The 15796-nt window shown below is 35.8% G+C and overlaps 1 protein-coding gene and 1 long non-coding RNA gene across 3 annotated transcripts in view; one reads left to right on the forward strand and one right to left on the reverse strand.

Moving 5' to 3' along the window:
* LOC140529609 (uncharacterized) overlaps positions 1-15796 on the forward strand; it is a 196585-nt gene that overhangs the window by 99809 nt on the left and 80980 nt on the right. The gene's annotated exons all lie outside the window — the stretch shown is intronic.
* HMCN1 (hemicentin 1) overlaps positions 1-15796 on the reverse strand; it is a 487951-nt gene that overhangs the window by 6840 nt on the left and 465315 nt on the right. Inside the window, exons 103-106 of one of the 2 annotated variants that reach the window (XM_072648379.1) lie at positions 13783-13911; positions 11815-12165; positions 8201-8320; positions 2954-3080 (exon numbers count right to left, since the gene is read on the reverse strand). In XM_072648379.1, the coding sequence (XP_072504480.1) occupies positions 2954-3080; positions 8201-8320; positions 11815-12165; positions 13783-13911 (727 nt within the window). The remainder of the gene's footprint in view (positions 1-2953; positions 3081-8200; positions 8321-11814; positions 12166-13782; positions 13912-15796) is intronic. The other variant, XM_072648380.1, reaches the window with a different exon arrangement.

A 15796-nucleotide genomic window follows, 5' to 3' on the forward strand; every position in this document is an offset into this window, starting at 1 on the left:
GTGTGGTTTATCCTTTGTTCTTGAAGAGAACCATGATATTAGGGAGATGATGACATGATTGCAGTTGTCTTGGATTTGAGTGAGACAGGGCTGTGCAAAGTCATCAGACTTACTTTTTCCTCCAGCGCATCTGGACCCAGTGGCCAGATATCAATCAGAATGGCCCAGGATACAATGGCAGACTTTGGCCCTTTTAAGCTAAGGTCTTTTCAGATTCTCTCTTTGAGTAACGCAAAGCCCATTCAGTGAACAGGCCTCTTTAAGAAGTGAGTCCAAGGGATGGCTCCTTTAATCAAAGGAAAAAAAAAATCAAAACTGGGAGGGGAAGACCCTCAGAGTTGCTTGCCAAAAATAAGTTACTATTTATATTCACTCTGATCCAGAAGGGCCCCCCAAATTACCATTAAGTGGTGGTTGGGCAGGGACCTATTGTTGATAGATCTGAGATCCAGAGTGAGTTGGGTTTAAAGTTTGGTCTTTGAGAAATTCAGGTAGCTTGGACTACTCACAGGTTATGGTTTGTCTGTCATTCTTGAGGAGGACTGATGACGTGACTCGCAATTGACTTTAGTTTGAGTCATTAGCCTTACTATTTCTAGCTTCATTTTCTCCTCCAGAGCCATCTGACTCCATTGGCCAGATATGCATCCATAAGTTTCAGATAATCTTTATTGTAGCTTCATGATATTTAAATTGTTTCTTCTTGTTGCTTCCAATATTTGCTCCTTAACCTGGAAACCTGGAAACTTAGCTATGATTACTGTCAGTTTTTCTCCTGGGATCTGTTTCAGGTGAATGGTAGATTTTTTCTATTTCTGCTTTACTTTCTTCCTATAGAACTTCAGGGTAATTTCTCTTGATAATTTCTTGTAATATTGTATCAGATTATTTTTTTTTAATCATACTTTTCAGATAATCCAGCTATTCTTATATTATTTCTCATCTATCTGTTCTGTAGATCAGTTGTTTTACTGATGAGATGTTTCAGATTCTCATCAATTTTTTCATTCTTTTGATTTTCTTTTATGATTTCTTGGTGTTTGAGAATGTCATTAGCTTCCCTTTGCCCAATTCTAGATTTCAAGGAATTATTTTCTTCCTTAAGTTTTTGATTCTCTAATTTCAAGTTGGTTACCTTTCTTTTCAATATTTCCTTGGATTGCTCTTATTTTTTTAAATAATTTTTCCTTACCTCTCTTATTTGATTTTCAAAGTCCTTTTTGAGTTCTTTCAAGAACTCTTTTTGTTTTTGGGACCATTTGACAATTCTAATTTAAAAAGTGGGTTTTTTTTTAGCTCCATTATTTTCCTCTGAATATGAACCCAGATCTTCTCTATCCCTATAGTAACTATCTATGGTTGGGGTCTTTCTCCCTTGCTTGTTCATTTTTGTTTGTTTATTTGTTTTATTTTGTTTTTAGCAGCTATATGTGTAATAGTGTCCCGATCCTCAGTTCTTTTTTACTGTTACTTTCTGAGATCTGTCTCAGGGTTCAACCTGGGGCTCACCTCTCCACTCCTAAGCAATCACAGCTAGGGTCCACAGCCATGCTGTCCCACAAATGAGCTTGCTCCCTGAGGTCCCTCAGCTGGCTGCAGACTGTAGCTGTCCTCTCTGTCCTGGAACTGAACCCAGGGATTCTATTTTCCTGAAAGTGCCCACAGCCAGCAGAATCAGTCACCCTTGCTACTGCACTCACCAGGTGTGTGCTAGCTCCTCCCTGAAGACACAGTCTGAGATAAGTCTGGTCAGCACAGTTGTGCTTGGTGTCCTTCAACAGTGGAAGGTCCTTCAGTCTTCTCCTACTCAGCCCTCAGACCCCAACACTGTCAGTGACATGAAAGTTTCTAAGTCTGAGGCTGCTTGCTTCCCAATCCCAAATACTCCCAGGGCTTGTTTTTTGTTGATTCTGTAGTCAACCTGGAGGTGTTTGCACTTCACTCAGGCCAAACCTCCACCCCTGGAAGTTGGGTCTTTTCTGGGGTCTTCTCAAGTTGTCTTCAGTAAGGAGGACAACTGCTTTACCTTGACTTTTGTTTATTTCCACTGCTCTAACATTTATTTTGAGGTGATGTTCTTTTGTTGTTGTTGGTGGAGGAAATTTGGAGAGTCAAAAGTTTTCTTACCTACCCTACCATCTTCCAGGATCATTTCATTTCAATGAATCATTTGCCCATTTTTTCCCATTAGTATTTTAAAGTTTAATAAAGTTAAAACTTCTTCCCATCTCAAAAATGATCCTTGATCATTAGCAGGAAGTCCAAATTTGGCCATGGTACTTTGGGGGTTCTGGGCACTGTCAAAAGGAAATAGAAGACTGGGATCCAACCAGCTTCTGGCTCTAGTCCATTTATATTCCCTCTCCACTTAGTGAAATCCATGATCACTTCTCATTGTCTGGTATTCAGCTGCTGTTAGCACATTCACTGGCCCCAAATAAGCCTTTCTTTGCCATGAGCACAGAAAAATAATAGTAGTTCATCCTAAACTCGAAGGAGAAAAATGGTGCAGACAACAGAAAAGCTGAGAAAGCCTAAGGGATTTATGAGCAGAAATGTTGACTCATCTTTCTGTATTCCTATTCTCTCACTGAAAAGGAATAGAAATGATCCTTCTTTAAGTTCTTTAAACCCAAAGCATTTAAAACCCTGCAGCAAAATGAATGAAACTGGAATATTTCAATGGCTTCATTATCCATTAAGGTTAGTTACTGTGATAGAATTCTGCCGCAGGAAAAATGGCAGCCCAAAGTAAGTGATAGCTCTTACTTAACCAGCTTTTGTGTGATTTCAATATTTTTCAGTAATGCAGAGGAAGGAATAGACTACATGTGGTCTTGTTTCCCCTTGAAATTGTAAACTGGACAAAACTGTCAGATGGTATTTGTTGGGAGAGAAAGGATTCCAGGATGATTTCAGAAAGAAAATCTAGGATGAAAATGTTAAGACTTACCCTGAGACAGGCTCTCGTTGATAGTTGGGTGGACATGGTGTGTCTATGCACTGGTAGCTTCCTCTCATGTTGAAACACATTTGATTGGGTCCACAATGAATGTTCTGTTCCAGGCACTCATCAATATCTAATTAGATGAAAAAGCACCACACTATTGGTATCTGGGGTTGGGAAGGTTTTTTTCTACTTAGTCATTATGCTAGATAGTGTTGTCTTGCTTTTGAGACCACTGGGTAGGGGTACATTTACCTTTGAAATTATTTATCTCCCATTCCTGGTTGACTAATAGAATGAGCACTGGGATGGGATTCAAGACACTGGGTTCTTATCCTGTTTAGCTGTTAACTAGTTTATGACATTGGGTAATTAGTTAACCAATTTATGTCTTGGCTTGTGAAGTAACATGACATAGTAGAGAGAGGAACTGTGTTCATATTCCATGACAAATACTGGAGGAGTCACCTAATTTTTCAGTGCTCTAGGACACTCTCCAAGACTGTAAGTAACAGAGAAAATGCTAACCTGCATTCAGAGAGATAGTTTCCTCACTTGGAAATTTGCCATACTAATGAAATCACAAGTACAGTCCTTATCCCTGTACTATATCTTAGGTTTCTCATCTGTAAAATGAGGATTAAATAATATCTGGATATATTAAATTAGAACTCTGGATAACCAGATGCTTAGGGATAGAAAAACTTTTAATATTATTTTTATGAATGCAGTTATCATGAGCCAATCTTTCAAAAATCCATCATTAGAATTCCTGCCTTTAATACTAAAGCTAGAATCTCTCAGAAAAAGTTAGTCTTCAAAAAAAAAAAAATGGAGAAGGGAGTCAAGGGATTAGAAATTAGAACACCTTATTTCTAGTTAGGATTCTGTTATGACTAACTCTTTGGTCTTGGAGAATTTCCTTAGCCTCTGTGGGCATTTGTATTCTTGGCAGCAAAGTGCAGGAAATAAGCTTAGATGATCTCTAAAGTACCATCTATCTCTAAGGCTTTTTGATTTTGTTTCTCCTCCTAACTTGCCTCCTTGTTCCAACTTCTATTCTAGCCAACTTCGTTTCAGGAATACTTTTAGTAGTAGAAAACGTCTAATGTAGAAAATGTGCTTTTGTACTCAAGTTAGGTGGCTAGTACCTTCTATCCTGGTAGGATATGGAGTGAAATCTATTTGAGTAGCAATAGTATCAAAATATAGAATGAAATTTACTTGAATAGCAATAGTATCTAAATTACCAGAGTTTTTCACGGGTTAGATCTGACCCAGAAGGGACCATGGAAAATATAGTACAAAAATACGTTTGCACTAGATCCCCTAAGGCATAATTTCCTCCAGAGGCCTGTATAGTATTTTTAGCTTGCTCTTACAATGGTTATCAAGACTTTTTATTTCACTGGAACTTTTGTGGTTCTTGAGACTTTGGAGACCACCTGGAGTACCAATTTTTGTTTTTCAAGGCAAAAAAAAAAAACCGCAACACAACCCACCCAAAACAACCAAAGAGCAAAAGTACAGCTACCACCACCACCACGACTAAACCAGTGAGCGGAAAACTAGTGGCGCTTCAAGCTGCCAATGTGGTGATATCTGGTTAATTATAATAAGCCAGAAACTGAGGACAGACACACTGGAACTTAGCTGAAGCACCACCATCCGTGGGAGGCCTTTCCCTCTGCCTTAGCCTCTAAGCTTACCTATTATCCACCAAATCCTTACCCATCCCTCCTATATTAGAAAGTAAGTTCCTTGAGGTGGAGGACTAATTTTGGTTTTTCTTCGTCTCCTCAATAGTTATCATTGGCCTGGAAGGCAAAAAGCCCTTAATAACCACTTGTTTATTGATGATGCTACAAGAGGCCAATGCATTAACATTTGCAGTTGTAGAGGCCTAGTCACTTAAGACCAGCTAGACAGTTGCTTGCTGCACACCATTAGTAATCCCTTTAAGAATGCCCATCAGTCCAGAATACAACTCCTTGTATTTTTGTGTTCTCAGTGGATAGAGTACTGGGGCTGAAATCAGTAAGATCTGAGTTTAAATCTTAGTAGCTATGTAACCCTGGGCAGGTCACTTAGCCTCTGTTTGCCTTGCTTTCCTCTTCTTTAAACGGAGGATAAAGGTAGCACCTGCTTCTGAGGGTTGTTTCCAAGGACAAATGAATTAAAATATGTGTCATTAAATAAATATATAGTCTATTAAAAATAATGCAAAACTTTTTCAAGAGGGAAAGAGTGCTAATAACTGAAGGGACTAGGAAAGATGTTGTATAGAAAACATCATTTGGGTTGCACTTTTAATGAAGCCGGGAATTCTACAGAGGGGAAGTGAGAAAGGAGTGCATTGCAGGAATAAAAGATCCCTTGTACAATGGCATGGAAGTGGGAGATGGAAAGTCATATAAAGGAAATCGCTACTAGGCCAATTTGACTACAATGGAAAATATGGAAAGGGGAATAATGTAAATAAAACTGGAGAGGAAAATGAGAGACAGATTGTAGAAAGTTTTAAATTCCAGGTTGAGGATTTTGCATTTTATATTATAGTAAAAGGAAGGTATTTAAGATTTTTTTGAGTCTGGGGACATTGTCAGTCAGATCTGTGTTTTTATAATGGTCAATATGGCAATTGTGTGTAGTATAGAGTATTATATTTGTTGAATTGAACTGAGGTCAAAGTGATTTGCTTTTTTTTTTTTTTTTTTTTTTAGAGATTTCAGAAAAAAAGATTCTTGAAACATGTGGGTCTTCAATAAAGTGCCACATTATAATATGGATACTGACAAAATCACAGATCATTTCTGTACCTATGGTCATATTAGCCTGGTGCTTTAAGTCAACGTTAATAAACTATATAAATCCCAAATTGCTAGGAACCGGTCAGTGGGACTGAAAGTTAGTATAGGAAAATATAGTTTCCTCTTCACTATGCCCAAGAAAATTCAAAATTGTGCTCTCATTTAATAGATTCTTATTATTTGAATCTATCATCTGTCTTCATGTAATATCAACTATATTATGATTTACTTCTTTCATTATTGATTTAGTTTATATCACTAATGTCCAAAAATAAGAAAAGCCTGGTGAATCAAGGCAGTCTTTTGTTCCTCATACATACTTTAGACATTTTTAAGAATTATAAAAGTATCCCGTTATTTTTTTAGTTGATTTTTTAGTGGTATAATTATTTTCACTCATGTCTTTCTAAAACAAAACTAACATGAAACTCATTTAATTGCAAACATTTCACATTCCACCTGGTTTTAATCTTTACATGTGATTTTCCATTCTCCAAAGTATGACAGTTCTGAAACACAGTTTAAACTGAATGAAACTGACAAGAATAACTGAAAAAAAACCAAACTGTCATATCATAGAGAAGAAACATTATTTCTCCTGGACTCAACAGAATTTAGGCTTGAACAAATTGTTTTCCATTACAATTTGATTCCTTCAGATATTTCAGTATTGACCAGGTTGCGTGGCATAGGAGTCAGGAAAAGGATTAAGATGCCATGGTGATGACCATGTATATAGCTTGAAGGAATTGCACTTTCACAACTCTGGTTGTTCTGCTAACTGTTGTATTAAAGTTTAGGGAAGGTGTTGTAGAATGAGGTCTGAGGTCATAGTGCCATATCTCTTCAATATCTCTGGCATCTGTTGCTGCAAGGTCCAACAGTCCCACTGCTCACAGTGTAGTATAGTTGATAGGGCACTGGATTAGGCAGGAGTCAGGAGTCCTGAGCCATTGCCCTACCTATGCCAGTAATTGCTATATGATCTTGAGTTTTATGACCAAAGAGGTCTATTCCAGCTCTAAAATTCTATTAATTCTCTGAGCTTCAATCTCCTTATCTGTAGAATTAATATAATAATATCTGCTCTGCTTATTTTTCACAGTTTTTTGAAGAACTAATGAAGCCCTGGTTGTTAAAGTATAAATTCACTGGGCAAAGGTATAATTATTTTAGTGTCTCAAACGGTAACCTACATGTAAGGAATATGTAATATCTGTTGAATGATTAAATTCCCCTTCAGGTCCTGTACTATTTACATAGAAGTGATTCTTGGGTTCTTGAAAGTTATGCCAGTGGAAGTAATGAATTTCTGTTTATAGCAACTTCAGGAAAAATGTATGTTGAGGTGTGGAGGCAATGCAGTCTGCATTGAATTGGGTGCAGGAGTACCCATGCTGATGAAATTAAAGATATTTTAAAATATTTGATTGTATGACGTAGGAGTTTTCATCATTCAGGTCCATTTCTCAACCCTTCATTATTTCCCAACTGGACAGGAGGGAATTTATGTGTTTCTGTGGTAGTGATGACAGGAAAGAAGGGACATGAGATAAGAAGTCTGTTGAAGTAAAATAGCAGCCTCCCCTGGTCTTACTTCCTTGAATTCAGTTCTGATGAAAGAATCCAACTTATCCTTGGAGAATCCCCTTTTAGAGAAAGAACACTTAGGGAAACATGAGAGGAAGATTTAAAAAAAAGTTGTATTTATGTACATTCTAACTTTTTAAGTAATTAAAATAAAATATTTTATTAAATTTTTATTAAAAAATAATTAAGTAATTGATAGATAGAGTTTATACAGAGGAGAATGAACTCCTAGAACAACTCTTTTGAACCTGGGGAAGCACTGTGGTATGGCAGAAAAAAATCCTAGACTTGAAGTGAAGAAAAACCTAGATTCAACTCCTTTCTTGACTACTTATTAAAGTATGATACCTGGCAAGTAACTTACTCTAAGATTTGTTTCCTCTACATACAGTAAAATGGGGGTAATTATGTCTGGCATATCTCCCTCACAGGGTTGTTGTGAAATTCAATTGAGATAATGTCTATAATGCTTTGGAAAACTCAGAAGGCTTTATAAATGCCAGTTATAACTTTGAGGCATATCCAAGTCTCAATTGGAAGATCATCTCTTCTAACTTGCACTTGACCAAGAAACTCATATATAATGTTCCTAGGAGAACATTACTTCCTTAGGCAAACCATTAAATATTTGGATAGTTGTATAGATGTTAGGAAGTTTTTCTATATATCTCAAGACTGGCATATTGGTAGGACCTTAATAAATGCTTGTTAAGATAAATTGAACTGAAAGAGAACCCAACCAGTGGGGAAGGGGAATGGGCAAATAAAAGATAAATTACTTGAAAAACAAAACATGTTTTGCTCTTGTTGCTTCTTGATTGGGTTTTAAATCAACGTGGAGAAATGTTTTTACCTTGACATGTCTTGCCATTTGGCATAAGCTGGTATCCAGGTGGACAGACACATTTATAGCTTCCAAAAGTGTTTTTACACTCATGCTGACAGGAATCTCTATTTTCACATTCATCAATATCTATTCAGAAAAAAAAGACAATGTATAACCCTGTAATACAAACAGAATACCTGACAGATTAAATGGTTAAAGATCAGTTATTACTATTAATAAAACCCAAAACTTCTGCATATTACTGCAATCTATATCAAAATGTTGATATTTTTCTCCCATCATCTAATTTTTAAAAAATTAAACCCCAGTAGGCTAAGTTGTATACTGTATGAATCTCTTTTTTTTTTTGTATATATGATGGTTACAGTCCAACACTGAATAGTGTATAGGCAAAATAAGTAAATTTAAAAAAAACAACATATATTTAGTCAGAACCCATGAAGTGCTAAATTCCTTACATTATCCAGAAAATTGAGTTTCTATTTAAATTAGGTATTAAATTGGGTAACAGTGATTACAATTATAGTCTGAACTTTTGGTTTTTAATCCACACATGTGCTAAAGTTTGTGATACATAGAAATGTGCATGTGAATGTCTTTCACCACTCCAGCTCAACTAACACACTCTGCTGCCAGTTATTTCCCTTAAGTGCCATTCTTACCATATGTTTCCTTTACTCAACCAACTCCAGTGGCTTCTTAATGTTTTTAAGAAAAAATATAAATTCCTCTTTAGCTGTTAAAACTGTATAAAATCCATCTCCAGTCTATCTTTCCTGTCTCATAGGACATTACTCTCCTTTTCATGCTCTCTGATCTAGCCAAACTGGCCTTCTAACATACATCTTCTTCCTTACATATATCTCCTGTCTCTGTGCCTTTGTAACGGTCATCCCGAATACCTGAAATAATGCATTTCCCCCTTACTTCTGCTCCTGAGTCCATTTCTTTCTTTAGAATGCATCATGGATACTATATTCTATGTGAATATTCCTTATGTTCCTCCCAATTGCTAGTGCTCTCCCTCTCAAATCACTTTATATTTATTTAACTACTTTGTGTATATTTAGATTTATTAACTTAATATTTATGCTGTATGAGTTTTTATATGTAATTGTTATCACCATTTAGAATATATACTTATCATAAGTAGAGATTATGTAATTTTTGTACTTGTATCCCTAGTGCCACAGTGCGTAGTAAATAGTAGGTGTTTAATAATTGCTTGTTGGTAGATATTCGTACATTCATAATTTTCTCAAGACATAAATCATATATTTTTATTTGATCATAAGGTTGCCTGAACTTTATATACTACAGCAGACAATTTTTCAAGAAAAATGCTGCTAATCATTTTATTACTTGTCTTTATACTTATGAGTAGTAGTAGATAATTAAAAACAGATCTTGATTTAAAAACATCTGCTATGGGCTTCAAAATGTGACACTTCTGACATGATACCATGATGTTATTTTCATCTTTAAGTAAAAACTCATTCAAATGCTTTGTAAAATCATCCCTTCAATAGGATTAATGAACATACATTTAGGTTTACTGTTATTTATTCCTGCTACATTCTAAAGCTGTTTGTATTCTTAGTGTAAATCTTTTTTTAAAAAACATGCTTAATGTTGAATTTGAGAATTTGAATAGTGTTCTGAAACTTTTCATGGACAGAGTCCAACAGACATGCACTTAGTCATCTGTTACCGAACACTCTATATCCCCCAAGTTTGATCCCTCACTATGATACTGTATTCTTACATGTAAAGCACTCTATTCTGTGATTAGATGTGCCTGGAAAGATTAGAAAGTAGGTGCGCAAACAGAAAAATTAAAAAATATGGAGTTCCTTGGAGTGACATACCCTTTAAGATGAGTTAAAGAGAGTTAGGTAGTTTGGCAGATATAATATGAGTAGGAAGGTTGTTCAGTGCATTTGGCATAGACCAGACAAAGATTTGGGGAGGACAAAGACAAGGGAAATGTGTTAGAGGATACCAGTTGGGATGTAACAGGAAGCGAGATGGAATTTAAGATTGCTAACTCTTGGAGATTTTTGATGAAAAAAGTAAGATGTTGATCTATAAGCACCAAAAGGTTGGAGGTTAAAGGACTGTCATGGTGAAAATGGTCAGGAAGGAAGTTGACTTTGGCAGCACTATACAGAATCATTGGGATTAATTAGAGACAAGTGACTGACACAGTCTTGAAGGCGGTTACAATAGTCCTGCATATGAAATAAAGGAAGAAGCAATTAACCACCTTTATAAAAAAAAAAGAGTTGAGGGGAGTTACTGATCACTATGGGATTTGGGGAACGAGCAGTGAAATAATGCATTTCCTGCATTTTCCATAAAGGCACTGACAATGATAGTAAGGACTCAGGAGAAGAAGGCATGAAGGAGGAAATAAGATCTGTTTTCAATATCCTATTAGATGACATAGTTAGAGATTTAAGAACACTGAGATGGACCATTTAGAACAAAATTTCAGGGAAGAAGTCAAGAATGGAGGAATGGTTTGGTTAGTCAATTAAATAAAGGTGTTATAAGAGGAGCTTCTTGCTAAGGAGGCTCTGAAGAGAGCCTCTGGAAACACATAGAAAAAAGCCAATGAAGTTGCTGGATGGATTACAGAGGTAGAATCAGTATCACCAGGATCATGAAAACAAAGTTCAGAAAAGAGGTTTAGAAGAAGAGATTAACCAAAAGTGTTAAATACTGTGGAAAGGACTAAAATAATGAGAGTAGAGCAGAAGTCTGTGTTTGGCCATAACTCTAATTTTCACAGATCGCAAATCCATGTTAGCTTATAATTTGTTTTTCAGTGTAGTATTTAAGGAATGACCAATAACTAAAAATATATTTTCCTCTTTCTTCCCTTCCCTATCCCCTGTAAAGTATATTTAAGACAGAAGATGGAATCTGTGATCAAAACAAGGGCATAAACTTTGACTTGGAATTTACAGCGAACTTTTGAAAGCAAATGAAATTGCATGCCTGTGAATTTTGTGAAACATATTCAAAAGATCTATTTAAGAATGATGGAAGCAACTTTATTTCATCCCTTCCCTCTTATTATCTAATGATGACCTGCCAACCAATGCAGTAAACAAAAAGTCAAACCAGTTGTTTTATGGCGTGTACTTGAACACTTTGTTAGGGGTTTTCGTGTTTAACTTTGGAATCAGTGCTTTGGCATTTCTGTGATATACCTACTTTCTCAGGGTGTTAGGTTTTATGACACTTTTTGTGTACTTGTTTTTCGCATATGTACGTTAAACACAATTTTATAGTAGATGCTGTGAAGCTTCATTTCACCACTTCAAAATTATTTCTAGTAACATTTTTTAAAAGATAGGAGACAAAGAGGAAATGTGGACAAAACAATGAATTATTAGGCTGTATGAATGTAAACAGAGAATTTCTTTAGATTAAATTTGTGATTGCTTTAGATGCCATAGAGTTTCTGTAGCTTCTGAAATTAAAACTGCAATTTGAGGTCATATGTGGTCAAGTGCACCCCAAATTATCAAATATGTTATAAATGTACTTATTTGTAACCTCTGGCCAAAACGTGAATCCACAAAAGGCAATGTGATATGGCTGACATTTACCTATCCATGTGTGATTTCTTGCCTCACAGCCTTCAAGACAAATTTTTCTAATACTCCTTTTAGTCCTGGAGATAGATGTTCTGCTGTTTCTATACTCTGAGTAGGAGCTGTAGCGATTTGAGTACTGTCTGTAATGCTGCTGAGGTTGATTGTTGTCTCTCAGAGGGGAGAACTGTGCAAGGTTATAGCTACTGTAACGGGCACCATAATTTGGCAGCCTCTCCAATCCAGCGCAAGATTTCCCGTCACCTAATAAATGTTGTCCAGGTGGACAGATACACTTGAAGCTGCCAGGAATGTTGGTGCACTGATGTGCACAAGGTTTAGGCACTTGTTCACACTCATTAATGTCTGTTCATATGACATAATCCATAAAAAGAAAAACAAACACACAACACAGAAACAAAACATCAGTCTGTGGAAGAAACTGAGAACATGAACGTCACCTGCCAAAGCCAGGAACACATGAAAAGTCAAGTACCAACAAATACATTCCTCGAACAAAGGACCTTATATAAAAATTTCAACTCATGCCACTTCAAAATATTTAGGCATGCTTAACACCCTTCCCCCAAATTCCTATACATAAAGAATTTTCTTTCTTTTAACATTCCATCAGAGGAAAGATGAATAGAAATCATAGTAGTCTAGATTAGAATTATATGTTTTTTATGATAATACCCTAAAAATCCTTGTGAATTTTGGGGTAAATGAGGTCTGAAAGCTCTACCAGTCTCTCTCTCTCTCGAAGAATTTTATCTTGATGTATATTTAAATCTACTGTCATAGGGTATTGTTTAGAGTTTCTAATAATAAGTGAATTTGATTCAGTTATATAAATTTGTGTTTTATATATATATGTATAAATTAATAGAAATAATATGCATTATACATTTGTTTTCTCAATGGCCATTCTTTAATCCCTGATACATATAAGTTTGGATGAACAAACTATCACAGATTCACAAATATTTGCTATGCAAACAGAAAGAGATAAAATATGCCAGATAAAGGTGTAAGACTGTTTACACCACAACTTTCATGTTGTTTGTGCTTGTAAAGTAGAAATAGTTATTCATATGGGCAGCTAGGTGGTGCCACAGTACCTGGAACACTGGGCCTGAAGTTAGGAAATCTCATCTTGAGTTCATATTTGGCCTCAGACACTTACTAGTTGTGTAACCCTGAGCAAGTCACTTAATCCTGTTTGCCTCAGTTCCTCATCTGTAAAATGATGTAGAGAAGGTAATGGCAAACCACTCTAGTATCCCTGCCAAGAAAATCCCAAACGGGATCACAAGAAATTGGACACCACTGAAATGATTGAACAACACCAAACTATTACTGTGACAACAGAGTCTGGTCTCCTGGGATAATAGGACAGTGAAAGAATCCTCTTGATTCTGGCTATTTATAGAAATGCAGAATGTACTTGATAGTGTATGTGGCTGTATGTATCTATTTTTGGTAATTTAAAGAAGAGTTTTTACATTATGAGCAATTAGGGCCAAATGCTATCTCTTCTAACTTTTTATTAGTATATTTACTTATGCACTTTGATAGCTTTATGCTTATACAAATACAAACATGTATAACTAGCATACATATTTTTTAAATTTACTTTTAAAACTTCCTTAAAAAGTTATTATTATACAGGCGAAGAACTAATCCAAGTTGAATCATGGAGGCTTCAAGTTAACTTAGTCTTTATTATGCTAAGAAAAGTAAGAAATAAATACAAATCAATTTTGGATTCATATGTCTGAAATTTTTTAATTTTTTGAATTATCAGGTACAATTTTCCTTAGTCATAGGACTCAAAACCAAATGGATAAAATATGGACAATTTATCACCTTCAAAAGGGATAGCGTCTCTGTGAGAACTTCAATGTAGATCATCAGTAGTCTGCACCAGGAAAATGTTTTAGTAGCAATTTTATTATCTAATAAAATTTCCTGCTAACTCACCCATACAGGGTCTTCCAACTCCCTGAGATCGATAACCTCGTGGACACACACAACGATAGCTTCCTCTTGTATTTTCACAGATCTGGTTATATCTGCAGTGATGAGTGCCATCTTTACATTCATCAATATCTACAGATATAGAGAAAACAAGAAATGACATTTACCCTCTCAAAGTTCAAAGTGCTGATTTTCTATATTGAAATATATAAATATTGTTACAGTTTCTAAAGATGGTAAAGAGGCTAGAATTCTCCATGGTTACAAAAAGGATGAGATAATTTGTTAAATTTTTCCATTTTTGTGAAACTCTTTCCTTGACTTCCTGAAACTGTAACTGTAGGAGGTTTTCCTCCTACTTCTTTGATCATTCCTTCTCTGTTTACTGTTTTTCTACCTTGGTTCCTCTTTGTTTATTTTGATAGATTTTTGTGTTAGTACTTCATCTACTGTTTTTGATTGCAACTCATCCATGCCTTCGTATCCTCTTTGATCCTTGCCTATGTCCTATGAATCTTTTATAAAGTGTCATGTGGTGCAGTAGAAAGAACATTAGTTCAAAATGCAGAGGATCTGGGTTCAAATTCTAACTGTCAAACTACTTTTGTGACTCAGTTTCCTTCTCAGTAAAATGAGGGGTTGTTTTAGGTGGTTTATTTCAGCTCTAGATATATAATCCTGGGCTCTACCCAATATGCCAGAGACCTTATTTTAGGGCTTTTAGTAATGCATGGACAGACATGGAAAACTTGGGCTGTTCACCTTTTATTGTTCTCTCTTGCTACATAAGTGACCCATCTCATCTTGTTCATATGCTTTATAAGTAACCTTCCCCAAGTTTCCTTTCTTAGCCTTCTCTCTTTTTACTCTTTTCTTTGGTCTTTTTCCACTTTTCACCACTTCAGATATTATATCAATACAGATGATTCTCAAATCTATATTCTCAATCTTTTATTCCAGAATTCTAACTTTCTACTGAACTATGACACTTGGATATCCCACTGGAACCTCAAATTCAGTATCTTCAAAACTTATCTTCACCTCCAAACCAGTTTGTCCACCTACCTTCCCTTTTCCTGTTAATGGCATCACCAATCTCCCAGGCATTCATTAAAAGAACCAAACAAAACTCAGATTTTGGTTAGTTAATGAGTTATATCCATTTTTCTTTCTTAATGTATTTCAGATATTGTTTTTGGTTCTGTACCATAGTTCAGCCCCACACCTGGGCATCTGCAATGGCCTCTTTCCTGCTTTGTTTCCAACCTCTTCCTCCTCCAATCAATCATAAGCTCAAATGTGTCCTAAAATGAATCAGTTCTCATTGATGTGGATGCTTCCTCCAGTAATAGAGATCACAACCCTATCCATTCCTGCCTATCCTTTGTTACTTGTCTGTGTTTTCCCATGAATTTTACATAAGGAGGTCCATTCAACCTGGTAGCCTTCTTTACTTTCTCTTGACACTGAGAGGAGCACATAGGCTGTGTATTGGCTCTCTCTTACTCACCACATGAATCCCTTTTTTTTTTGATCATACATTTCTTTGATTACATCTCTTACTTTGATTCTTCTTTGTAGTTCCATATGTGACAGTAGAAGGGTAGAATGATGGATAAAATGCTGGAACTTGGAGTCAAGAAGACCTGGACTCAAATTCCATCTCAGACACTTACTAGCTATACGACCCTGGACAAGTCAGTTACCCTCTTTGTCTTATAGTTTCCTTACCTATATATGTGTTAATTCTATGCTGCATTTAGCATTATGGAACAGATATGTTGGAACCTACTTTTGTACATTATTGTATTTTTTCAACTGCCTTCTAAGTAATACTTATTTTAATTACTTTGAAGACTCTAGTGTTCCATGACTTGTGGCCATACAATGGTAGCAGCATATTGGCATTAAAAACATGAGCCTTTGTTTTAAATTAAAAATTGATGCCATCAAATGAACTCTGTAATTCTCCAAAAGCAGTCCAGCTTGCTTTACTCTTGTGTTCAACTCTAGATCC

This window comes from Notamacropus eugenii, chromosome 2 (assembly GCF_028372415.1).
Source record: "Notamacropus eugenii isolate mMacEug1 chromosome 2, mMacEug1.pri_v2, whole genome shotgun sequence".
Classification (NCBI taxonomy): domain Eukaryota; kingdom Metazoa; phylum Chordata; class Mammalia; order Diprotodontia; family Macropodidae; genus Notamacropus; species Notamacropus eugenii.